This window comes from Equus asinus, chromosome 15 (genome assembly GCF_041296235.1).
Source record: "Equus asinus isolate D_3611 breed Donkey chromosome 15, EquAss-T2T_v2, whole genome shotgun sequence".
NCBI classification, from domain to species: Eukaryota; Metazoa; Chordata; class Mammalia; order Perissodactyla; family Equidae; genus Equus; species Equus asinus.
In genome coordinates this window covers 11,271,106-11,298,118 of record NC_091804.1, presented here as the reverse complement: position 1 = coordinate 11,298,118, position 27,013 = coordinate 11,271,106, and the positions used below count along the sequence as shown (strand labels likewise).

General features: G+C 44.4%; 1 protein-coding gene across 1 annotated transcript in view; it reads left to right on the top strand.

Moving 5' to 3' along the window:
* ISM1 (isthmin 1) overlaps window positions 1-27,013 on the top strand; it is a 75,345-nt gene that overhangs the window by 23,898 nt on the left and 24,434 nt on the right. Inside the window, exon 2 of the mRNA XM_014865867.3 lies at window positions 21,159-21,398. Within this exon, the coding sequence (XP_014721353.2) occupies window positions 21,159-21,398 (240 nt within the window). The remainder of the gene's footprint in view (window positions 1-21,158; window positions 21,399-27,013) is intronic.

The window sequence follows — 27,013 nt, the reverse complement described above, 5'->3', positions numbered from 1 at the left end:
AGGCTCAGAGGTATTGACATAAGGTAGTGAAGCAGGAAAGAATTATGGTTTTCAAAAAGAAGTCGGATCTTGGCTTCGCTTTTATCTCAGTGTGATGTGTATCTAGAATAAAATCCTCTAACCACAGTGCCAAAGTGACATTCGTGCAACAGGTGTGGTCTGAATCCCTTGCTTTTGTGGGTCTGATACTGGGGAAAGTCACAATTTCCTCTATGACTTGTTCGTCCTGTGTCAGTATTGTGGTTTCCAAATGCTGTGTGAACCTGATTTTCCAAGTTGCAGGTGGGCTATGTGGGTGATGGCGGCAGCCAAAAGTGCTGAAGGAATTAGCTAGAGCCACTGGGCTACTTGGAGAACTGAGCCTGTGGCTGCCAGTTCACATTAGTGTGTTTCTTTGTGCATGAATTGTCAGAAACCTTTTCTCTCTAGCATTTCTTCATTCCGTTCTCCTTTAAGAACATTTCTCGTTGCTCCACTCAAATTAAGGGTCTGATGTCCAGCCGCAGGTGGTTATCCAAAAGCTGAGCGTGAACTGCGTGGCTGGTGTGTGAACCCACTCAGAGGGGCCATGATCAATTGGAAAATTTGATATAATTTTGACAAGCTGGTGGACCCTTCATCTTAGCAGTGAGATGTCTTATACTCCATAGGAAGCTATTTTTTAATGTAACATTTTGCCTGACTTCCTGCTTCAGAGTCAATCTTGGGGCATCTCAGGTTTAGCGAAAGCAAGCTTCATCATTTTGCAGTGGGTGATTTCATAAAAAATGAGACCATTGAACTTCGCCTTTTGAGCCAGGTCCCATACCCTAATTTCTACCGGTGTTCTCGTATTCCTCGGGTGAACGGCACTAATTTTGTTTCCCCTTTCCGTCCACCTCTTTCCTCCTTCTTCACCCCAATCCCAGTGTTGAGTAACAACTTCAGATATCCTGAAGGGATGTCACATGATGACTTTGATGCCATTCTCTTGATCCCACAAGATGTTTTCCTGTTCTGCATTATCAGCTGTTTAGGGGGAAGGGGTGGGGAAGGGTGGAATGAATATAGTTTTATCTACAAAGCATAGCACTGGCTTTGAATTTAACATGGAGATGCAAACGGAAGACAAGATAAAAGTATTGATGTAAGAAAGAGAGCTGATAAACATGAACATGGTAGAAAGCCCTGTTATTTCTTGAGCTGCTTGTATAGGAGAAAAAGCTGTTTATATTTGGGTGAGATTGGCTAAACACCATGGGCTAAATTCTGGCCCCAAGCATGTGTGGTCAGCCTATGAGCCCTGGAAAGAACCTGGCTTTGTTTTTACCCAAATATTAGTCATTGCTGGCTGGATTTTTTTAGGATGATTTTTGAAAAGATAAATAATATAAGGACACAAAGACCTGGAAGAAAAGCCAAGTTTCACAGGGAACAGGGCTCCTAATGCTGTTCCACTCTCCCCACCACTGAGAGGTACCAAAACCGGCATGAGCAAGGGCCGGTGGTGAGCCTGCCCGTTTCACAGATGGACCAGGACGTGGGAGTTGGTGCAGCCAGTCCAGGCTCAGCGCCTCCTGCCTCCCCATCTTTGGTTCTGCCCAGCAGATTGCTGCCACCAGATGTGAAGCAAGAGCAGGGCCAACTTGAACCCCTCCATGCCCTGAGTGGATGGACGAGGTGGGACCACATGGAGTCCATTCTTCTCCAGCAAAGCAGTGATGTGTTCCAGGCAAAAACCCAATCTGGGATGTTTGGGCCCAAAGGAAACATTTATAACCAAATTATACACCTCGGAAAATAAATGAGCTTTCATTTTGGAAGGAAACCCTGCCAGGCTCTTTATTATTTGCACCACAATCATAAAATTGGTTTTAATCTCTGTAGTGGAATGCCGCTGGGTTGGCCAACTGGCAGGCTCTGGTGGTTTGAGTGGGGACCACTTCACCCTTAAGAACGCACAATGGGAAGCAGGGGAAGTACTTCTCCCGAACATTCTTCTTAGGATCCATCATTTTTGGGTTATTTTTTTTTTCTGGCGTGTTCATTGTAACTTCAAAGAAGACTCCTTTTTCCTTTCTCTTTTCTTTTATTCTCATTTCTGAAAATTCCTGGGGCCTTCCAGAAAAGGAATTAATGTCATGTTTCCTTTCTAAATTGATGAAAATCCAGGAGTAGGTCCAAGAAAGTCTATAATGGATTTCCATTGATCGCTTGAAGGGGAATGAGATATAAAAGCTCAGAGAGAACAAGGGAGAGGAGGGCTTATCAAGCAAGTTCTCTTTTTCTACCTTCACAAAGGAATCAGGTGATTTAAACCTGTTGGAGTCTGCTCCCAGGATTCATGCTATGAAATGACCTTGTAGATATCGAAGCCAGGAGGCTTAGGGTTTCTGGGATGGCCTGGGTTTCAAATACTTTACCATGATTAGATTACGTGCCGGGTAATGTGTCCTGATTCAGGCTTTGGAATAAGGTCATCCTACGAGCATTTGAGGACGTGGCCAGTACTTGTAGTCAGGAAACTCCCTCAGAAGGGCTCAGAGTGGATGAAGTTTACAGAGAATTTCGCCCTTGTACTGAAGACATTAGGATGAAGCCCTTGTGGGCACCTGGAGTTTCTAAAAGCAGAGCAGGAGCTGTTATGGGGAGCCAAGGCCAGGACTTTGGTGCTCGTTGATCAGGCCAATCATGCCAACCCAGTTCAGAACCCCACGTGGTTCCCAAACTTTGCTGCACATAGGAATCCCCTAGGGGTCTTCAAAAAGTACTGGTGCCTGGATCCTACCCCCAACATCCTGATTTAAATGGTTTGGGGTTTGACCTGGGCATCAGAACAAGCCACAAAGTTTGGAAACCCCTGCTGGAGACTGTAAACTCCACAAGGGCAAGGGCCATGTCTGTCTCCTCACCATTGCATTCCTGGCTCTTGGAATGGAGTAATTGGCTCTCATAATTATCTGTTGAATGAGTAAATGAATAAAGGTCCTGAAGCTCATCTGCCCACATGCCATCAAAATGAGTCTTGGGTAATTAGGTAGCTTCAGCTCTAAAGTATTTGGGATGGCTTAGGGTAGACTGTTGCTTAAGTTCTGGGTCTTTCTTGCCCCCATCTATTTTACCCTCTGCTTCTCCCTACTTACAACATCAGAATGATTTTATAACCTCTTCTTAGACTACTTTTAATATTCATGTCCTGGCAATCTCATAACTTAGGACCATTGATTGCTCTGTATCTTCCATATGTCAGAAATTTATACCTGAGCTACCCTGCTCCTCAACTGTCCCTAGCCCTTCCTGTCTCTTCCTGTAATACTTTATTTGGATACTTTATTCTGGATCAACCCCATTATTTGCCAACAATACCGTCGGGGTGTCTTTCACCCAGCAGTTGAAGGCCCAGCACTTGTTCTCTTGTTCTGACGCTGAAGGTTTGAACTTCCCACTCCTTGCCTTCATCCCACCTCACTCCCCTCCCAGAGACATCGAATTCTGGCAGTGGATAAGTCAGTTTTTATGGTAAAAATGTTTATGGAAACTGTCAGTTCTTAACCTTAAAACTGAACCATGCTGTTTGTATTTTTCCAAGTGATGGAGAGTGTGAAAGACTAATGAAAATGGAGCGTGAAGAGATCAAACACGCGTCGTGGAATCTTTGTTCAAGACCTGGAATGGGAGCAATTCCGCTTGGGGGGGGCAGGAATTCTGGGGATCTTCATTCGTTGGCTTCAGCCTGAGATCATGATCTGGCATGAAAGAAAGTGAGGCGCGAGGGAGTGAGAGAACCAGCAGTGGCATGCGGGAGGGAGGGATCATAAGATGCTTTCCTTCTCTTTTGAAAAGCTAGAAACTATTTCCTTTGGTCAGAGAGCAAGCAAATCCACTTGTAACAAACTCTATCTTCTGACCTTCTTGAGCCTGCTTTCAAAAGTCAGGATTTTGAAAGAAGCCATTCATAAGTTTGCATAACATGCCATATTGGAGAACTTTCTACATCCTGCGTGCTTTTTCTGTAGACGCCTGGGGAGGGTGAGCATTTGGAGCTGTTAGTGACTGAATATCCAGGGCTTCGGTTAAAAATGGATTTGGCTCTATCCAAAAACCAGTCTTTCTGTCTGCAGACGTGGGGAGTGAGTAGCAGAGTCAGAGCTGAAGCAAACAAATGGCATTTTCACGGAAGGAGGGATAAATTTGCTGGAGGAAAGCAAAACTCTGATGGCTTTCCAGTTGAGGGCTGTGTGGCTTGTTTGAAGAGAGCATTTTCTTGGGTTGGATTCCTGGAAGCAGTTGACTCTGTCTTCAGACACCCAGGTGTGAATGCCTCTGCCAGGCTTCTGTTTTCCAGAAGAGCTCCCTGGAAGAATAAGGAGTAAGTGTGCAGAGGAGTTGAATGAATGCTGCTCAGGGATTTTTCCTTCTGGAGTAGCCCCATTCGACTTGATGGTGACTGCTGTGTATATGCTGGATACAAATAGATTTTGCTTCTTCAACTTCATTGAGCCACTGTTTTAATCTCCTGGAAAACTGCAAGTTAGATGTCGGACAGTCTCAGATTTATCCTTGCTGATGGGTTTGCTGTGGGGGGCCTCTTTGGCCAGCAGGGAGCTCTCAGGTTTAAAGAGGAGCCATCTTCAAACCATGCGAATAGTCATTTGGCATTTGGTGACACCTGAAAGAAGAGTCCAGCTCTCTTCTCTGTCTCTCACCTTCATCCTTCCCACTTCTCTCGTATACTGGTGAATAATTTCTCCTCTCTCATAGGCCTGCCTGAGGACCCCCTCTCAGGCCTTGTTTAATCTTCTGCCAGCCCTCTGAGCTAGAAAAGTTTATCCAGTAGCCAATCAGGACACAAGCCTGTCCTTCTCCATGAACTTTCATGGCTTCTTCAGAGACAGACACGCAGTGAGGGAGAAGTCAGTTAGAAACCCTTTGCTGCCTCATTTGGGACGCTTGCTACCTAAGCAAGAGTGACGAGGCTAGATGATATTGATGCCAGGGCAAAGTGAGTCAAGTCCTATAGTTCACCCTTTATCTTCAGGGTTTTATCTTTTCACCCTGTGCATTGGTCTCTAATGTCACTTGACTCAGCAGCAGCTTCATCACCCAAGGACCTAGGAGGGGGAGGAGCTCTGTCCTTCCTCTCACAGTGTCCTCATTGTTGGGGGATCCCTGAGGAGTGGGTGATGCTCAGAGAGTCTCCCCAGGCCAGACTGGATGCCTTGGGGCTCATTTGCTGTTTACCTGATTATATTTCCCCAAGATAAAAGTACAACAACCATCTGAGAGCCTTCATTTTCTGGGAATCTTTCCCTTTGCTGGGGTGACCCTCAGCATAGTAGCTCCTACCTGCTACTCGGCCAGCTGTTCCTCATCTTCTCCTGGTTAGCGCCAAGGTTCTCAGATGCTAACCTGCGTTGGAATCACTGGGAGGGCTTGTTAAAACACAGGCTGCTGGACCCCACCCCAGAGACTCTGCCAGGTGGTGGTGGGGCCTGAGAATCAGCATTTTTAACAAGTTCCCAGATGTTGCTGTTGCTGCTATTTGGGGAACCACACTTTGAGAACAACTAGGTTAAAGTGATAACTCCGCATTATTAGCAGCTTTTCTGGTTAGGAAAGTGTGGGCTACTTAGGATATCTTTAAGTTAAAAATTAAAACAGAAATTAAAATTAAAACACATCCATATGTATATATGTAAATATGTGCGTATTTTTCTATATACATATAAATACTTATAAATTTCTTTATATATACAAGTCTATATTTATATCCATTATATACACATACGTATGTACATATATAAATGAATTTGTCCATTGCATATGTATAAAATCTTTGAATCTTATTTGACGGTGATGAGAAGCAGGTAGTTTCAGGAAATGTGCAGAATCAGAATTGAATTCTGGGGACCTACACTTCATCTCCATCTGAGTCTCCTTTCTGCCCCTCCTTCCCACACCTCTGCTGTCCATGGCGCTCCACCAGGGCTGCTCCCTGGGTGTTGAACAGTGAATCAGTCATGCACAGGTGGCTGTCACCATTGGTACCGTCAACTCAGTCTCTACATTCTCTCTCCGGGCAAAGGGAAGAGACGGGCACTGCTCATGATGTCACTCGGAGGCAGGTCACTGGGCCATGGCATGTTATGCCAGGACTTGGGGTCACCACACAAGCAGATGCCAAGCCAGGGAACTGAGCCAGGGAGACCTTTCTCCGCCTCTGCCAGAGCTTCTCCTCATCCCACCACATCCCAGGACCCAAATATGGTTCCAGAGATGTAGGATGAGTTAACTGTGCCCATGCCTATTGGGCTTTGAAGTCCCATTTGTCTATTCATTCATGAATTCATCTATTCATCCATCCATTTGATCAGAGGGTATTTAGTGAGGTCCTACTATGTGCTGGGCTCTGGGCTAAGTGCTGAGAACACAGAAGAGACAGAACAGACATAATCCCTGCTGCAGGGAGCTGACACTCTGGTGAGGGCTGACAACAAAGAAGAAAGCCCATAAATAGAATCACTGTGGCTTGTGACAAGTACTATAAAGGAAATAAGCAGCGTGATGGAGGGGAATTGTAGGGGCAGGGACACTACTTATATAAGATGATCAGGGCAGTCCTCCCTCTCTGGGGGTGATATTCAAGCTAAGACTTGAATTATAGAAGAGAGAGTGACGATGGTAGCCTGGACTAGAATGATGGCAGAGGAACTTCAGAAATGGGCCAAATACTCTTTTGGTTGTTAACAGATACGAGTGAACTTGAAGAAGTTAACATAGCTAATATAATTTACTCCTTTGTGCAGTTGAGCTTACAGTTCAGTCACTTTTCGTGTGCCTTTATTAGCCAGAAACTGGACAAAAATCTAATAATGTATATGAATACAATAAAAGAAATATGTACAAGGTACAGACATAACGCAGAGCAAGGAGAGACTAATTCCACTGAAGATCAGGGAAGGCTTCACAGAGAAGGCAACATCTAAACAGAGTTTTAAAGGATGCATAGGAGTTTCCTATGTTGATAAGGGAAGGAAAGGCTTTGCAGGTAGAGGAGACAGAGAGAGGTTTGACACTAGGGCATCATTATCGCCTATTAGCCTCTGTAGCCCTGGACCATGTTTCTATCAAAATAGTAAGCTGAATCCTGTGACCCTCCTTGTGCCCTGCTCCTGCCAGGCAGGTCTGATGGCACTATTCTCAAGACTAGCTGTATTTTAATAGGGGATTATGTGGATGAAAATGGCTTTAAAACTCAAAAGACTAAAGCTCTGGCCATCCCCTCCCTCCCGAAGGTGGGCCTCTTTGGAAAGGCTGCTAACCAGTGGTCTAGGTTCTCTCTCTGCATCCTGACCACTCTCTTTACACTGGGGTGGTTGGATGAGGCTTAACCTTCTTCCTCGAGGCTTTAGTCAACACAGGCTGCCGTCTCACCTCGGCTGGTCCAGCGTGAATGGCTTTAGCCCCTGCCACTCAGCCTGATTCACAGTCATGTCAGCCCCTGATGCACCCTTGATGAGCCAGGCGACTTTGGTAAAATTCTCAACTTCAGTTTTCTTATCTGTACAATGAGGGTGATGATAGCTGTACCCATCTGGTGAGGAGCTTTGGGAGGCATTGATTGAGATGATGCATGAGGTATGTTTGGACAAGGCTGGCACAGAGAAAACATTCTTAAAAAGGTGGTGGAGGTGTGGTTAGGACTAACGAAGACAGGAGCTGGGCCTGAGGGGAAACATTCAAGAGAAGATGCACCTGAAATTTACACAATGTTATAAACCCATGTGACCTCAATAAAATAATTTTTTTTTTAATTAAAGGGGCCCGCCTGGTGGTGCAGTGGTTAAGTTCTCACATTCCGCTTTGGCGGCCTGGGTTTCACCGGTTCAGATCCCCAGCGTGGACATGGCACCACTTGGCAAGCCATGCTGTGGTAGGCGTCCCACATATAAAGTAGAGGAAGATGGGCACGGATGTTAGCTCAGGGCCAGTCTTTCTCAGCAAAAAGAGGAGAATTGGGATGTTAGCTCAGGGCTAATCTTCCTCAAAAAAAAAAAATTAAAAAAGAAAAAAGAAAACAATATACAAGTGAGTACTACAAAAGACTAATGAAAGAAGGGAATAATAAAGGAGAGAAAAGAACTCTTTTTACCACAAATGCTCCCCATTTTACAGGTGAGCAAACTGAGCCAGAGGGAAATACTGTGCCCAAGGTGGAGCACGCCTTTTTAGATGCTGTATTTCCCTGCACCCTTTATTGTTCGGAACAGAGCAGTAACAGAGAAGCTTGGTGTCTTTAAGAAATATCTCTGACCTTGCCAATTGCCATTTCTCCAAGATTCCCTTTCTATTTTCTTTTCTTTTGTGTTTTTGGTAGTTACATAAGTTCTCTATGTAAGTAACACCTACAAAAGGGAGCACAAATCATAGAAGGGCAGCTCGGGGAATTTCCACAAAGTGAACACACCAGGTAAGCAGCTCCCAGATCAAGAAAGAGAGTGTGGTGGTGCCCAGAAGCCCCCGCAGGGTCGCCTCTCAGTCTCCAGCACCCCCCGGGCCACCACTGTCCTAACTTCTAACAGCATTGCTTACTTTTGCCTGCTTTTGAACTTTATATGCATAGGATAAGTTTTATGTTCTTTGTATCTGGCTTCCTTTGTTCAATATTACCATTGTGAAATTCATCCATAGTGTGTCACAGTGTTTCAGTCTATGACTATTTATGCATACATTTTACTTATACATTCTACTGTGAATGGACATTTGGGACCCTGTCACTTTCAAAGTTCACCCCAAGTGTTTAACAGGTCTGAGGAAGAATGTGATGACCCCAAATGCTAATATCCAGAGCAATACATATTTGGGGCCTGGCTCTTTGTGACCTACTTACTCTGTTCTCTGGCTCATCTGCCCACCGACTAGCTCCCATAATATTTGCGTGAAATGCTAGGTGCCATTTCCTTCCTTCACAAATTAGTCACCATCCGTTTTATTTCATCCTCATTATATCAACTGTTTTTGTTGACCAGACCTAACTGACCCTGTGAAGTCATCAGAGCACACAAGTCAAGAAGCATTGGGCTAGTGTAAATTTTCCTAAGAAAATGAGGCCAGAACACTCCTACCAAACCAAGTCGGGGAGGAGAGTTGAAGATCCAATCAACAGTGCTCTGCTGGCCAGTGTTTTTGAGCAATCCCCCTGGAACCAGTACTCCTGGACTGGGCTGAGATTGGGGGCAGTGGGGACTTCAAGGTGGCTGCAGACCCTCTTACTGCAAGCCCCTCCAGGGGACAAATTAAGACAACATGGCACAGCGGAAGGAACAGGGCTGTGGAGCCTACTTCCTAGCCAGGGGCCTCTCCACCTCAATTTCCTCATCCCTGGAGTAGGGGTGCTCATGTCTACTTCACATGGTTGTTGTGAAGATTAGACTTAATGTCCAGTGCCTGGCATGAGTGACAGTGTGGTTTCCCCTAGACATGTCCTATGTGCCCAATATATCTTCTGTTTACCTCTCTAGATCCAGTTTTTGCCTTTCCCCACCCTAATTTTTGCTTCAAGTTCCTGACCTATGTGTGTTACCTCAATGGGTTCCCTTTCTCTCGGGCTTCTGGTTGGATTTGACCAATGGTAAACATGGCAGGAGGTGAGAGGAAGAGGAAGGGGAGGTTGCAGTATTTAGTAAGCCCCCTGTATACACACGCACCCACACACACACACACAACTTGCTCTCTCCCTTTCGGTAACAGTAATCTCTCCTTTTCCTTGCCTCTTCAGGCCTGGGAGTGTAAGGGCCCCCTGGCTCTACTGGCCGTGGGTACTGTAGCATCTTTGGTAGTTTCCATCCTCTCTGGCAGGACATCTGTAAATTATTCCTTTATTAAGCTCTTCTTGGTCACCTATTACCACAGTGCCATCCATTTTCTGCCTAGATTTAGACTGATACACACTGGTACCATGATGTTTATCCTGGGGGAGTAGTAACTATGTGCGCATGTGCTCTGTTACACCCCCTTTCATGACCACTCCCTGAAAGAAAGCCTCTGAGAAGCTTGCTGTTGTCTTCCCTGGAAGCTCAGCTAACTGAATGAGTTCTCCTGGGAGAATTATCTTTGTGGGAAACAAAACTAGTAGCTGCTTTGTTTCTCTAGGGTCAGAGTAGGAAATTGTATGGGGGCAGGGAGGAAATAAAATGGTTGAGAGTAGGGTGGGTGTCCTCTGCCACCTGGCACTTGGCCTTCTGCCCTCCCCCTAGGGTCCCTCGCAAGAGGAGAAACCCAAGTCCTGCTTACAAACCATGGTTTTCCATACTTGTTTCATCTGGTTAGTGCCTTGGACCGGTATCCAGAGTGGGGTCTTTCAGAGAAAATGAAAGTATATAATTTGGTGAAGTTACAGATTCAATAGATGGTAAGTCGTGGAATCATAGTTAGGAGTCTGAATAGTTTTGCTTCCTTCCATTGTAAACTTTCGTTCCTAAAGAATTTCCTACCTTCTCCCTTGCATTTTATATGTGTGTAAGCGTTTCTTAACTTGCCCACTGGAGTCCAAAATCCTTGAAGACAAAACCCTGTCTAAGTATGATCTTCCTAATGTTAAAAACATGATTCTCATACAAATATAAAATGAATATATGTCAAAGATTTATTTAACTAATTAATGAAGGGAGCTAGAAAGATGTTAATGCTGGTTCAGAGCACTTGAGGAACAGATATTTATACAATTAGTTGGGAAAATCATGAGGGAGTAAAGTAGTAAGTTAGAAGCAAACTTGTTAATGTCCTATAGGGCAATAAGACACTAAGCTTTGAGTTATTATTTCTCTTTTTTTCTAGTTTTATTGAGATATAGTTGACATATGTCATATAAGTTTAAGGTGTACTATGTAATGACTTGATATATGTAGATACTGTGAAATGATTACCATGATAAGTTTAGTTAACTTCCATCACTTTGCATAGTTACAATTTTTTTCCCTTGTGATAAGAACTTTTAATGAGTTACTGTTTCTACCAGACAAAAAACATTTGTATTTCTACAGGATGAAAATCTACAAGTGAACACGTAACTTTTAGTCTGGGCCCTAATCAATAGTAAATAATAGGTGAAAAGAAGGTACCTTGTCCCACAGAATTAAATACTCTTGGACAGGCCTGTCATACTGTGCCCCAGTATGAACGATAAACTTGCGGTCGTCCTTTTGCTTTATTTCCAAGTTTTGGAGAGCGCGTCTTAACAAGCTGTGTGCTGTTGAACCTTCTCACCCCAGCAGAGCACCTGGCACACAGCAGATGCCAAGTAAATGTTTGTTGAGTGAATCCACGAGTAGAATAAACACCCCAACCATTTATAAAGAAAGATTAGCAAGCTAAGTCAAGGGTTCACAATCGCATCCGCTGCCAGTTTTCCAAGCAGGGATCAAACGGTTTCCCCGGAGGAGAACAGAACAGCAGCCCAAATAAGAACAATGTGTATAGACAGGTGGGAAAGGGAGCCGGTCCTGGCGGCACACGGCTTTCTCTCCACTTCAGGCCGTAGTTGGTCTATGATAGCTCTATAATTGTTTCATAGTGTCAGTAGGGGTTCTCTAATAAATGAGCATTACTAGTTTCTGGCAGCCCACAGAGCCGTACAGGTGCATCATGAAAGTGCAAGAGAGAACTGTTAAGTCTCAGCTCTGAATCTTTGAAAATCTGGCAATGGAGCTGTTAACAAAGCAGCACATGAAAATGATGGAAGCAACAGGCAGGGGGTTGTTTTCCGACAGATTTGACCCAGCTTTGAGTGAGCGAGTAGAAGGAGAGGAGAAAGAAGGACGTGTTCTAGTCCCTGAAGGTAATATTTCTATTGCATGCGTTTAGAACCATCAGATTTTTGTTTAATCTCCTCACCCTCAATTTGATTTTTTTAATATTTGGGATAAGTTTATTTTCATTATTGGAAAATATTTTCTCCAGGACAAGTGTGTCCTGAGGATTTCATTCCTAGGATGTCAGAACTTCATGGATTGAAAAGTTTTCTGCAGTTCCCATCCTACCTCATCAAGCCCGTTTAACAGAAGAAATAACTGAGGTCCTGTAGCATTTAGCTTTTGCTGGGTGACACACCACTCTGAAGTCATTAGCTTGAAACCACAGACATGTTCTATTTCTCATGATCCTATGGGTCATCTAGGTGACTTTTCTAGTCTGCATTGGCGCAGCTGAGGCTGGATGGTCTAGGATGGTCTCCATTTGAGTGACTGGTCATTGGCTGGCTCGTTGGTATGGCTTGGATTGTCTCTGCTCCACGTGTCTCTCATCATCCAACAGGCCAGCCCAGGCCTCTTCACATAGTGGTCTCAGGATTCCAAAGAGCAACAAAAATAGGCAAGCCGCAATACACAAGTACTTTTCTCTGCTTACTGTTGTCCATTGGCCAAAGTCCCATGACCAAGCTCAAAAGCAGAGTGGGAGGCAACTACCCAAGCATGGATATTTAGAGAGAAAGAATTTGTGGACATTTTTGCAAACCAATTTACCACAGGTGTGGTAATGTGCCTAAGCTTATTAAATAGGTAAGGGCAATGCTGGGACCTAGACCCAGACCTTGTACCTCCTGGCCCAGGCCCCTTCCACGATACCATAAGCCCTTTTCCAGGATTCCAAGGTTAAGGTCCAGTTTCCTTTAAAATCTATTTTAGAGGTACTTGGAGTAGAGAGATTTGTTGTAGGTTTCAACAAGCGGTCTTGACCTTGAGTGCTGAGAGAAAGCTATCTCCTTAATAAAATGATAAGCTAGGCAAGGGTCCCCAGGACCACCCCCCAACCCAGGCCAGCCTCTGAACTCTGCCATCCCATGTTCTTTGGCTTGCTTCCAGGTTCTGCCTCGCAACAGCAGAACACCAGCCTTGACCTGGGTCCCGGGTGCTCCCCATTACATGTGGGGACACACAGAATCACTGCAGGGAGTGTTCACCTCCTGGGTCTCCTTGTCCTGTTCGACTTCCCTCCGCCTCTGGTCAAGGGAGGACGTAGATCGTTGGGCCATTTAGGCATGCTAATAATTTGGTGCCTTTTCAAATTGGGTCCTGGAAAATGGGTCCTGGATATTTATCACTCTGTTTTCTTTGCCAGCAATAGAGAAAGCACAACTTGAAAAGTCCTTAATAATCCATACACATTAAGTATTTGCTCAAAGTTTGACTTAGAGGAGAGGCTGAGCTCCATATGACTGAAGAGCAGGGACCGAAGCCCCCTGGTGGCCACCCTTGGCCTGTTCTTTATAGCCCTGAGTTAGTGAGTTCCAGCCTCAAATTCAAATACCTCTCTCAGCAGACAAAGCTTTCCCTTAGCTTAGTCCAGAGGAGGGTGCCTCACACCCCAAGGGTGTCCCTTCTAGGCAAGTCTGCCATTCCCCCTGAGAAGGGTTCTGGAAAATACAATTTCTCCATCCTCTTATATTTGCAGAGATGTTTTAGATGATGGGTGAAAGTTTCTTTGGCCAAGTTGGCTTTCTACCCTTGTGTTCTACTTCTTACATGTTTTCTTAGACTTGAAAGACTAAGTCGTGTTTCATTTCTGTTCATTCTTTAGCCTAACAGGACATAAAGGAAATGGGTCCTGGATAGTTACCACTCTGTTTTCTTTGCCAGCAGTGGAGCAAGCACAACTTGAAAAATCACCAATAATCCACACATTCTCAAGATCAAAGCTGTTGACAGAAGTATCTGGGACAAGCCAATGGGGTGTTGACTTCTATTTTGTCAGCCAGCCCTGAGAGCCTTCAATTAAGAAACAGGCACAGGGATGGCTGGGCCTCACTAGTGGCCCCTTCCCCTGTGGAGCCGGCTCCCTGCCCAAGTGCAAAGAGGTGACCATTCTTCACTTCTTCTGAAGTGTCTCCTGAGATCAGAAGCAGGGTCATTCCCAAGCCCTGAAATAAACATTCTTAAGATACATTCTAGCATGCTAACGAAAGATTCCTCAGCTATTAGTCAGGCTTTCAACAGAAGGCTCCTTTCCCAAGCGAGATGCAACACTCCTGCATTCTTGAAGCATGACGTGCCTGTGTCACAAGCTCCAAGGCCTGTCTTCAGGGTGCAACAGCAAAGATTGAAGCACGTTTCTGGCCATTTCCCCTCTGCCAGGAAGGTTCCTACAGGGACATTACATTCACATGCTTCCTATAAAATAGAGCCGTCGATACTTGCCCTGTTCTGGTTGCCGGAAAGGCATGATTCCCATCACACACAGATGGAGAGAGAGCAGAAGGTGGCCAACCTTGCCATCTGTGTATTCAACAGTGACCACTTTCCCCATGGATTGTGGTTGCTTCTTTCCAACACTTCACAGGACAGCCTCTGCCACCCCCTACTGCCACAGCTATGATGATGGTCTCCACACCATCTTTCTGAGCCCATCTTTGTTCATCTTCTGAACAAGTGTGGCCCTCTGAGAAAGCCGATTTTATGGTCTGAAACTCATTTTGTTCTTTCTCCTGGTTCTCTCTTCCTAGAAGCGCTTACTCCCCAGTCATGTGTAAAGATAATCAGTGTGCCTTTTATTCTTTTATCTCCCCAACAGGGAAACTTTTCCTCTTCCCTTTGAAATACCACCAATGGCATTCTTGAACTTATTTTTAGATGTGTGGAAACGTTCCAGACAAAAATCGATGCCCGGCACAGATAAAGTCCCCAAGTGTGTTTATCGTGGGTAGAAGAAAACGGAGTATTTTAATGTGGAAGGAGCACGACCATATGCCTGGGTGCAGTATGGCTTCCTTTAATCTGGAAAAAGGAAACAAGCATTGTGGATAATAATATGCAGATGTCCAGCCCCAAACGAGGACATATTGCTAATTAGCTATATTGTTAGTATATTTTAAGGAGAGAAGCTGCAGTGACGTTAATTATAATCTCTGTTGTTTGTTGTTCAAAGTCTATGAGACCAAAAGCATTGCTAATAATATCTTCTTTAATATCTTCAATAGAAGATTCCTGGATTTTTTTTTCTTTAGAATCCCACATTAAAGCCACATTACGGGTAATGAGGCCTGTAGCCTGAGCCTAATTAAAACAAAATCTAACTAGGCCCATGGCCATCATTATCATCAACTAGTACTTATTGGGTGCCCTGAGATCGTGGAATTGGAGGGTGTGGGGTTGGAGATGCAGATACGGCTTGTTCTCTGCCCTCCAGAAATTTGCCATCCCATCTGCCTCCAAGAAGTCTGCCTGGTTGTGTTAATCTGGGAATAGTTACCACAGCGTTTTCAAAAAAGCACTAAAACTAGCCAGCCACGATTTGTTACCAGTTTGTGCTGCTTCTGGAGGTTCTGGAAGTGCGGCCAGATCAGCCCTGTGTTTCACATACCAGCCTTTGGTTGATGTTTGTGGAATAGGGCAGGTGACTGTTTGCAGACTGGGACAAAGATGCTTAGCACACTTTTTCCAAAGGTCGACCCATCGCCCATTTCCATACCTTGATTGGCCCTCTCCAGATGATCACCCTAATTTGCCCCATGGCTCGGTTCTCCAAAGATCCCCTCCCTCTCCCTGTGCCAAATGACCAATTTGGAACTCTGACCACTGTGACCACTTTGATATTGATGCGGCTGTGGCAATCCACCTTGGTGACAGGGACAGCCAAAATAAGCAGCTCCAGCCACGCAGCAGCCCAAGGCAGTGGTTGGGCATCCTTGATCTTGGGCCAGTGATGTCCTGGGGCAAAAGGACACAAACGATAAAGCGTCAGGGCTGATCTTAGAAATCGTACCCAGTCTGCAGATGAGAGATTTCCTCTTAGTTTATGTCGGCAGAGCTTTTTCAGGGGCATTCAGGGCCAGCTGAAGAGAGGGAGGGTGGAGGGAGGAAATTCCGACATCATATAGCTTCAGCAAGCCTCCAAATGACCCAGAGAATGCCACCAGGGAAGTGTGGCCTGGTGGAAAAGTCACAACGCACTGTGATAGAAAGCCTTCAGACCAAAGGCTGATGGGTAGAGATGTGTGAGTATTCGGCCTGGCATTTATATTATTTAACTCAGTTATCTCTCACTAAGACAGCAGAGTGGCCCTGATCCTGACACCCACTCTATTCCAACTCTGATATCCTCTGGGTCTCTATACCATGCCCTGCCAGGCCTGGGGAGTCTGCACCAGCCATTTCCTTTGTTACGATTGCAGTGTTCGCTGGCCCGCTTCCCCCTCTGCTCTGTTTTATTCACCTGCTTTAATTTTTACTTGCCTTTTCAATCTCAGCTCAAACATTGTTTCCTCAGGATAACCTTTCTTTCTTTTTAATACCATGTTCAAAGTAAGGAGTTTTATAATTCCTACCCGAAATGGTGACACTTGTTTTTCTGGCTTTCTCTCTTTTGTGAGCGTCCTCGTAGGCTCATGGATTTTCATAGATTCAGTGTACATCGGTCAACTACAAGCTTGTTTTTTTCACACCCAAATTGTCTAATCTTTGTGCAAAGGGGGCCCTTCACGCTGGCTCCCATGTTCTTTTGAGAGAATACTATTGATCACTGAGAGCTTCCTTACTTTCTGGCACAGCAAAGTATCCCAAACTCACTTATACTCCCTGCCCAAGCCAAGGAATCAGCCACTTGTCCAGGGAGTTCTGGTTCCCTTTAGTGAGGGCAAACTCCTTGAAATTTAATGATAATATTTTACGACAAAGGAAATATTAAATTACACAGTGAGTAATAGATTTGAGAAATGTCATGTATAGATGCTGAAATAACAAGAAGATTCTGTGAATGTATGGAGAATGCAGATGGCAGATTTGGAATAGGACATTAGGAAAGTTAGCAGCAGAGCTGAGCATCGGTAGCCTGGCTGCCATTGTGAAGTTCACCAGGATGATACACTAAATGCCCTGTCGGTACCTCCATCAGCCAGGGATTGTGTTCCACTGCAAAGAACAGAGAGCCCAACTTTGAGTCACTCAGCTAAACTGGCTTTTCCCTTTTTATTGGTAGTCACAGCTCTAAAATTAGTCACAACAGGCAACGTTGCTACTGGTGCTGCAGCATTGTCAATGTTAACATTAATGTTCATGATAATGGTAAAATAAGTTCAGAGGTCACCATTCCAGGACTGGTATGATGGCTCTACAATGCTACCAGGGACCCAGGCCCCTCCATCTTTCCATTCAGCTGCCTTTAGACTATAGCCTTCATCCTCATGCCTACCAGCTGCCTCATTCCACTTCAAGCACTTGTAGCCACCTTTCAGGCAGGAGAAAAAACAAGAGAGAAACACAAAAGGCAGACTGATTCCACCTCTTGTTCAACAGTCTCATCTATCACCTTCCACTTATATCTCATTGGGCAGAACTGTGTCACGTGGTCATCCCTAGCAGCAGTGGATGCTGGGAAATGTAGTTTTAGCCAACCACATTGCCACCTGAAATAAACACTGAGTAAGAAAAATAGGAGGATGGATATTGGGTAGGCAATTGCAAGGCCTGCCACAATACTGCCATTTAAGGCAAAATACTAGGCTATGTGAAGATGGAGCCTGTTTTATTATTTTCTTATTATTGTTAACATTTTATTCTTACTTTATTCTTATTTTAGATAAGAGTAAGTTGTAAAATAAGGGAGGGGCAAGAGCTATGCACAAAGATGGGGAGCATCAAACTGTAGCTGGATAATTTGGCCACCATAGGTCACCTGCCTCAGCAGTTGAACAGCACCTGTGTATAAACCATATAATAGCTTTCGTTCTTCTGTGGTTCTTTTTGTTGGTAGTCACAGCTGTCAAATTAGAGTTTCCGAGAGAACATTGCTACTGGAGCTGCAGCATTGTCAAAGATTGAAGGTCAATTCAAAGACACATTGTGGGTAAAAATATATTTTCCCTAACTGAGAAGTCCCCCTCATGTCACTTCAATTAGGCAAAATGAATCCTGCAGCACCTTGGAAAGAATGGGGACATTTCTTTTCTTCAATTCTTAGACTTTCTCAAGCTAACATCTTCAGAAAAGGGTATTTGCTTTTCCAAATAAAACACAAACTATTTGAATCTTTATTTTGAGATACCCCCTTCCTGATACTCTTCACTCTGCTAGAATAATTGAAGTGGGACACTCAATGAGTGAGCTTGGTGATACAGATGGAATGACGTCCATCAACCAAGACCTTCTATGGGCCTCTGCAAGGATGATGTGCAATGTGTCCTTGAGAAAAGATGAACAAAAGGCTTCTTCCTGGATTGTTAGCAAATCCTGTCTGGTGTCTCCTGGCCCAGATTTAAAATCTAGATTACCAAAATAATGGCTACTCCTAAATCTTATTATTGATTGAATAAAGTGGAGTTTCATTTTATATGAGCCATTGTAAGACACCTTTCCCCTATCCTAGGGTTTCCAGTTTCTGAACATTGGGGGCATGCCATTGCAGGGAGCCAAGGTTTCCGGATAAACATGTTTTGGTAGAGATGTAAAAGTAATTCATATATTCAGAGATGGTGATTAGCATTTCTTTATTACTTCCCATCTTCCAAATGCTTTATAAACACTGAGCTTGTGGGGGTCAGGGAGTGGGGAGGATTGGGGAAGGATGGAGAAATGCCACAAATGTGTGCATAATTCAAGCCAAAACATATTTTCGTCCCAGTCTATTCCCAGCAGAGGTGCTTGTGGCCTGAATTGTCCAGCCAATTGCCCTTAACTCTACACTTCTCTTTTCAAGTGTAGACACAACCCAATCTGAGTTCTCTTGACCATCCTGCTAGGACAGTACAGGGTTCTCCTTATTATCTGCTCTGTTTTACATGGAGGATCCTTGAGCCACAGAGAGTTTAAGGGGTTTTCTTGGTCCATGACTAAGCCAGGGTCACTCTGTGGTACTATTTCTCCTTCTAGGAAAAATCCCAGAGTCAGATCAAGAAACCAATCAGATTCAGTCATTTTTTCAGCCATCTAAGCAAAATGCCAAATAGCAGCAAAAATACATTCTCTATCTCTTCTTCTAAAATATGAATTTTAGTAGTAGAAAGAGCATTTCATCACAGAGAAAAAGAAAGAGAACTCCATTTTTAACCCAGTTAAGCAGTATGTCCCAGTCACTACGATGAAGTTAAGGCTGGATATGCAGGGGATCCCACAAGCAATGGGCAAGCAGATCCTGGGCCCCTTCTGAAACTTATAGTCCCAATCCTGTGCAGGAAATTCTCCATGACAAGTCAACTGTTGGGGAAGTTTTAGGGTTGAGAATCCAGGGAGAAAAGCAAGGGATCAATAGCATTCAGTTCTCTCTCCTTTTGCTAGGATAGAGAGGTCTTATGTTAAGGAAAGACTTAGCATGTTCTCTTTCTCTCTGTCTCTCTCTGTCTCTGTCTCTCTCCCTGTCTCTCCATGTGCTGTTCTCAATCTCAGCGTAGTACATTTGCCTCTATTGAGTTGAGCAATGCCTAGGAATGTCAGGGCAACTCCCTCTACAAGGATGTGCCAGGAGACAAAAGCCATGGCAGAGAGGTGGCTGGAAAGGTGAACAAAGACGCTGCCCCCGGCCACATCTCCTGAGCAAAAAGGAAGGACAAGCAAAAACATGATGAGGAGCATCCAGCTTCCCCCTCTGTAACTGCCTGTTTTAAAGAGGAGACAGCAGATATGCTGTCTATTTCAGCCCTCTTCTTGCCTCTTGGAACCTTCACAAAGGTAGTCTCTGCACCAGTGACTTAATTCCTCAGGCCTATTTCTGTTTAGAGATATGGAAAAGTCCACTCCTTCAGGTTAGCGCTCTAAAAAGATATTTAACTGCTGCATGTGTTTCATCCTCTGGCCATTCTTGACCTTGGGTGCGCAGTCAGGAGTGTTTTGATACTAGACATAACCTTAAGCTGAGTCAAAGACCCTCTGGTAGGGGGTGGGGAGTACATGTGGAGACAGTGTGCTGGAACATACACTCCAAAACCCCAAAACACGCCCAAGAATAACAAGAGCATTAACCACTGACCCAAACGCTGGTGAAACTCTATCTCTGCATCTTCCTCCACCAGTAAACATGAAAACACCATGCCTAAAGGGATGGATGAAGCCTCCAACAAGAGGTCCAGGGAGAATGAGAGGAGAAGTAGAGCTGGTTTGGGAAAGAAGTCCAGCAACTTCTACACTGTTTGGTCACGGGAAAAGTTTTCCCCTAGTGACAAATAAATAGAGACATTTTTTACTAGTTGGGAAAAACAATAGACTTGTACTTTTCTTTTCAGAATAAAGGCATTAAATTTCAGAATGCCCTTTTCTCACTTTTTCTTTGGCTACCCCATCTCTTCATCCTCATCTCATGCCATTCCTCCCTCCTTCATTCCATTCCAGCTTCACTGACTTTCTTTCTCTTCCTCAAAACAGCCAAGTTCATCCCTACCTCAGGACTGTCTTACTTGCTGTTCCCTTTCCTGGAATGTTCTTCCTCCAGATTGTTGCAGATGTTCAGATCTCACCTCAAGTATTACGTTTTCAGAGAGGTTTTCCCTAGCTTCTTATCTAACTTATCCATGGCCGCTCTATCATTTTCTTCTTTCTTTTCTTCTTAGCGGTCACCACCTTCTGATCTGATTTTATTTATCTGTGTATTTATTGTTTATTCCCCACAACTAGATGTACAATACAAAAGAATAGGCCCCATGTCTGTCCTGTTCATGGCTCTATCTCCTGTGCCTAGCATGTGGTTGACACTGGTTGAATGGATGGATGGACGGATGGATGGGTGCATGGTTGGATATAATCAATGATTTGACTCAAGTATTTTATCCAGTTTGTTCAGATCTTTTACTCCATGGCCCACACCAAAGAAACAAACTCTGGACACTGGGGCTATAATTAAAGCCAGAGTGGTTAATCAATTGAAGCTGTGAGGAAGAAACCAGAATTTTGATTCCTGTTCTAAGTAAGCACCTGTAGTCCTTCAAAATAGCACGTTTTTGTTGATGTGCTTTGATGTTTAATAAATATCCCATAACTCATTAACCCTCAGAAAATTCCCACGCAGTGGGGTGGGAAAAGTTTCCTGATGATTTGGCCTTTTTAACATGGAAAAACTAAACCATGGGGAATGAAAATGAGATGGCAATACCATCCTGGCTTAATTCCAGCCACTGGAATTGTCCTTGCTCCTGAATGTAATGGACTGTTAAGGGTAGCACTTTTAAAGCTTGCATCTCCTATTTATTTGTTTGTTTGTTTTAGAATAACGTCAACGTGGACAGCGACTCAACATCAGAAACCAGCTTTCCTCTCTCCAGAGAAGCACCAGGGGACCATCCGGACCACCAGGCTGCACACCAACCCTTCCCCAGACAGCGATTCCAGCAAGAGGATGGGCGCCCTGCATTGCAAAGAGATGGCCCCAGATCCTTTCTCCTTGATCTACCAAACTTTCCAGATCTTTCCAAAGCTGATATCAATGGACAGAATCCAAATATCCAGGTAATGCTTGGCAACTGACAGGTAGAAGAAAATGAAACAGTTCATCTCTTTGTTCCCTGATCTGATTCCAAAGCAACTGCTCTCTTGCCTCACCTTTCTCCTCAACGTCTTCATGAGTCCTGCCTATAATCATGTTATTGCTATGAGAACAGTGTTGTATTTCATCTGTGCAACACCCTTGATTGTGAGATGCACCATTATTTTATAAACCACTAAAAAAAAAAAGAAAACAGTGCTAATTAATTATGACCCACCAATAATTATAAGATACATCCTGATTTCAGAGACATTATGTAAATGTAAAATGTAAAAACGAAAAAACAAAATAATATACCTTGAAATTAATGAAATACGGTAGCTGTAGGCAAGGGCCAATCTAACACGTGAGTAAACTTGGCAGATCATGGTATGATTTCAAAGATGCTCTGGAAGGCACTCTCTTAAATGCCTCCCCGACTTGCCTTGGACGCCAGAAATTCCTTTAGGAGTTGACAACACTTCAGTTGGTCTAAAGTGTAAGTGGCTGATAAAAAAAAAAAAAATGTGATAAGAGGAAGGGAGGTGAGAACACAAGTTCCTCCGGGAGAGGTGAATACATCCCACTAAGATGAGATAGGATGAAGCTGAAGGAAATGGGCGGTTAGGGAAAGAGATGCCTGGGATTGAAAATAATCACACTCATCTACACTAAAATGGCACAGAATATCTTACAAAGCAAGTCTTCATCTGATTGTACTCTCCCAACACCCTCGTGAAGTTGATGAAGCACAAATCATTTTTCCAAAATTATCAACAATGCAGCAGGTACTCAGGAAGTTACTATTTGGTTTGCCCAAGGTCACATGGCTAGGAAACTGTAGTTAGGGGCTCAAATCTAGGCTCTCAGGCTCCCAAGAATACTCAACCCACCAATCTGTGTTTCAGAGACAGACTCTTAATTTTGAATTTTGCTTGTACCTCCCTCTGTTTCTTCCCAGAGATGGTCCACATGGTGGCTAAGGGAGGCTTGCCCCCTGGGCAACCTAGCCCCTGTTCAGCTCCTGTCCTCATTTACCTGCTTCCATACTTTTAAGCTTTGTTCTCAATTCTTTTCATCTGGGGAAGGGCAGCTTTTTCTTATTCTTCCTCTCTGCATCAAATTCCAATTAGCTCACATGGCAGGGAGTTCCTGAACCTGACCTCAGAGCAATTGATCCTCAATTAAGTTAACTGTCTCTTTCTCAAGACTAACACTCCCTGCATGACACCATTTTAGATCAGATTTCTTTGGCCAGAGTTATTTGGTTCATAATACCAGTGTCATGGTGAGTAACCAGTATCACTGAGAAGGCACCTCAATTAGAATACATTGAGCAGCCCGTACTGTGTATAAAATGCTGTATTAGGTTATGGAAAATTAAGAAATATAAGGCCTTCTACCTTCAGGAAATGACATAGGTGTGAGGATCCCAGCTACTTACAAAGACAGTGCCGGAGGGATCATGGAGACAGAGGAGGGAAAAACATTGTGTTCCAAACTGGGCAGATCTGAATAGATGGGAACAAGGAGGGAGGGGCAGTGTTGAGGGTACAGAAGTAAAACGTGTTTCGGAGGCCACTCTTTAACAAGCTCTGTGCAGAAATCAGTGCATGCACCAGTCAATTTTTCTGATAGGTCTTGTATTGTTCTAATTGATAAATGGAAAACAGGCCTTTCACTCCACTGCCCTCTCTCCAGGAACTGGCTCTATGACTCTCTGATAAAGAATGAAAGATCCACTTGGGGGGTGCCAGTTGGCAAAAAAGGTGTGGACATCTCCTTACTGTTGCTCAACATGGCTCTCCATCGTGACTTCATCTACAGGAAGTGATTTTTCCTTGTTTATGGATTTTATGGTTCCTGGACCAGACCTGGTCTCACCCCAAGCGTGCTCAGACCATGCCCAAAACAATTTTAAGGCTTACTGTGGGTCACATTTTTCCCGAGGTGGGAAATGTCACTGTGGAGCTTAATGCTGAGGACTGAGCTATTACTATAATAGATTTAAGAATTACTGATGTAAAGTTTCAAGAAAATGCCTGGATGGGGAATGGAAGGCTGCAGGGAGAGCGTCCCCTCATTGGATAGTTACTAAGTGCATAGGGCTCCACCTAAGAACCAAATTTCAAGCAGAATTTCTCAGGATCCCCTTTCTGTCTCCCAGATAAATCCATCAGTCACAAAATCCCCAGACCCCATTTGAGTGTTTTTGAACTATTCCTAAATGTCAGGGAAGAACAGTGGTGCAAAGGTGGTTGAGATCCACAGATCTGAGTAACCCAGATTACTTTTCCAAAAAGGGGGGCACTCATGAAGTGCTATTCCCTCTGCAGCCCATGAGATGGATCTGTGCATGAGCTCAGTAGAGCAGCCAAGATTGCAGTTCATTTTTCATCACATAAGCTATGTTGTTTAGCCAGATGAGAAGTGAAGAGTGCTTCAGAACAGTTCCACTGGGCTTTCCGAGGGCTGAGGACCTGTTGGCATTGATGGGTGAGGAGAGAACTAAGTGAGAGGAGGGAGCAGAGGATAAATGAGAGAAGGGTAAGTTATGAGAAGGCCACACAGGATTCTCTCTGGCAGATCCTCTTGGACTTTTATAAAATGCAGCTTCCCTGTGTGCTGTCACAAAGGTATGGCTGTGCAGATGGTACAAGTAGAAATTATGTGTCCTTTCCCACTCTGAGATCCCAAGCCACCTGTTTGTATAAACTTATAACAGGTGAAAAGTAACAATCAGTGCTTCATTTTCACTTTCTCCTTCCCTCACCCCAGCTCAGAAACAAGAAGTCTGCCTCCAGGTGATGCTTCCGAAAGGGATGCTTCGTTACACAGAATGGGAAGAGGGACAGGGCCACTCCTATGAGGTCCCCATATTTTTCTTGAGTTAACTCTATGAACGGCAAAGATCACCATTACTCCCAAGAGATAGGTTTCCTCATGGCTCCAAATATCAGGGTCATTGGCAGAAGGGATTAGAAACCAAAAAACCTCCCATCCAGATAGCATTAAAGTCAAGAATCTGAAAGACCAGGCCAGTGCTGAGTCTTTGCCCGCTGTCTGGTCGGTTCTCTCCACTTCTGCTTTGTACCATCCCTGTGTCTGTTAACTTTCCTGTATGGAGGGCTGGCATGGCCTATGTTTTTCGGATCTGATAACCTGTCAGCCCTGAAGAAAAGAAAATGGAGCTGCATTTCTGGCCTTCTCTTAATGTTGGTCACTCAGAAAGATCTTCAAAGAAAGAATGAAGCAGCTGCTACCCCTGGGAGCACCAGCGCTGGGTCTGCTTGTCAGTGTGTGAGCAGGCACATACAGGAGCGCGTGCACACACACAGCACAGGCCACTGCAGTCCATGCACCACTGCACTTGAGTAAACCAGTTCCCTGGTGGTCCTTTAAAAGATGAGGTGCTTTCTAAAAGAGGGTGATGGTTTCCGTGTTGGCAGCCCTTGCCCCTTCCTTACGGCACTGCTCTTTTGTTGAAATCCACTGGTTTGACACAGGACGATTCAGCCAAGCAGACAGCACCGCTGGTCACCGCGGGCCGTCAAAGGCCGTCAAAGCATTTGTCTTCCTGGGGGGCCAAGTGTAGACAGGTGAAGGGTGCATCAGTGAATTGGCTTCCACTGCCAGGGCCCCTGGCCATGTCTCCCCCATCCCCTGGCAACCTGCCCCTCGCCCCCACCTACTTACCCCTAACTGAAGCCCCGGAGCTGAACAGGAATTCGATATCCCTGTCTCTGAACCCGGTCCCCAGCCCTCCAGTGTCTGGGAATGTTTCCCACACTCCAAGACTGGGGTCTGCTGTCGCCCCTGCCAAACAGCCCACACCTTTCCAAAGTGACATTACTGAGCCCATGGAAGGGACCACATCCCTCTTGACTTTTAGGAAGGGAAGTCCTTTTAAAAGCCTTGCTTTCCTGAGCTTTTTGTTAACCCCACTAAACCAGGTGGCCTGTGTCCCAAGTGGATCAGGCTCTCCGTTTTAAGACTGGTTTCAGGCTATGGAAGTAAGTGGGGAAAAAAACCAACAATGGGCAAAGTAGAAAGAAATAGCCTCAAACTCCTGAACCCAATCTCCATATTAAATTTAAAACAAGACTAGAAGTTGGGTTTTGTTACAATAAATAAATAAATAAATCATTCAGGAAAGAAAGTAAATCCCCCAGGACAAGTTAGCTGTGAGCTTTGGTATCCTTGGCTGGGTTTTTGGTCTGCAGCTGATGATCAGATAGCAAAGACAAAAATCTCTAAAATAAACTCATTATTAGGCTTACTGCATCCATTCGTTACCACAGTAGCTATTCACAACCAAATATTTCTCTTTTCTGGATCAAGCTGAGATTAGTATTCATTTAAACCAATAGACTGATTTCTTTTCTTTCACTGAGGGAGACTTTAAAATAGTCATCTAAAGGCCTTTTTTTTCCTTACACAGACTTATTTACATGGCCGTGGGCCTCTTGAGTACCACAAGATACAATCAGATGAGTTGCCCATGGCTGCAAATGTTGGATGTGCTTCTACTTCTGATTTTCCCTCCTCCTTTTTCTTGAAATTACTTTTGGAGTGGCAGGTATGGCCAAGTAAGAACCAAGAAATTTCTGTACCCAAGACGTGGACCCACATGCTCATGGGACAAGCCTGTATTTTTCAGATTCTCAGGGGGCACTGCAGTCCAGAATATGAGCTACAGAGTCAACTGAGCTGCATTTGGGATCTGCCATCATTTAGTCTGCCAGGCTTGGCCTCTATGGCTTCATGCAGCTTACTCGACCTCTCTATGCCTCAGTTTCCTTGTCTATAAGATGAGAATAATAATACTACCTATGAATACCTACCGTACTATGTAGAAGTAGGGTCGTTTTGAGGATTAAATGAGATCATCTGTGTGAAGCACTTACCACAGGGCCAGGTATATGGTAAGATTCCCTGAACTGGTAGATGCTGGTTGGTGATGCCAATGGGGATGAAGATGACAGAGGAAACATCTATAAAATAACTGGGAATCAGAAGACCTATTTTTGAAACCAGCTCCACACCCTTCTTGCTGATCACTTCGGGAACTTGAATTCTCCAAGTCAGTTTCAATGCCTGAAATTTGGGTCTAACTTGTATAGAATGAGCAATGACAATTGGGCAAGCATGCTCCAAGTCTCAAAGCATTAACCACAGTTAGCTGGGATTGCCAGGATTGTTTTTAGAGCATCAGTGGGTCTGAGACGAGGGGATTATATATCTTCCTAGTCAATTTTGTGTTCTTTCTGCGGCAATTGTCAAAGAAGGAGGAGTACATAATCTGGGGCCTAACCCTTCACTGGAGACTGTCATCCTGTCCCTGGATGTTCTGTCCTCCTGAGGAAATCACTTCACCTCTCAAGGCTCATTTTCCTCTCTGAGAAATGCCAGCATATGCCTACCTAGTCACCATAGCTCTCAAGGCTTAGAAGATCAGTGAGCTAGAAGATTCTAGAACATTCTCCTGAGTTCAGAAGGTCAAAGCTTCTGTATTCTCAGTGTCATTAGTTTATTATCAGTTAGACTGAGAATTGTGTTAGTTTCCCTATGGAAAAGACTATTCAGAGCAAGAGTAAAG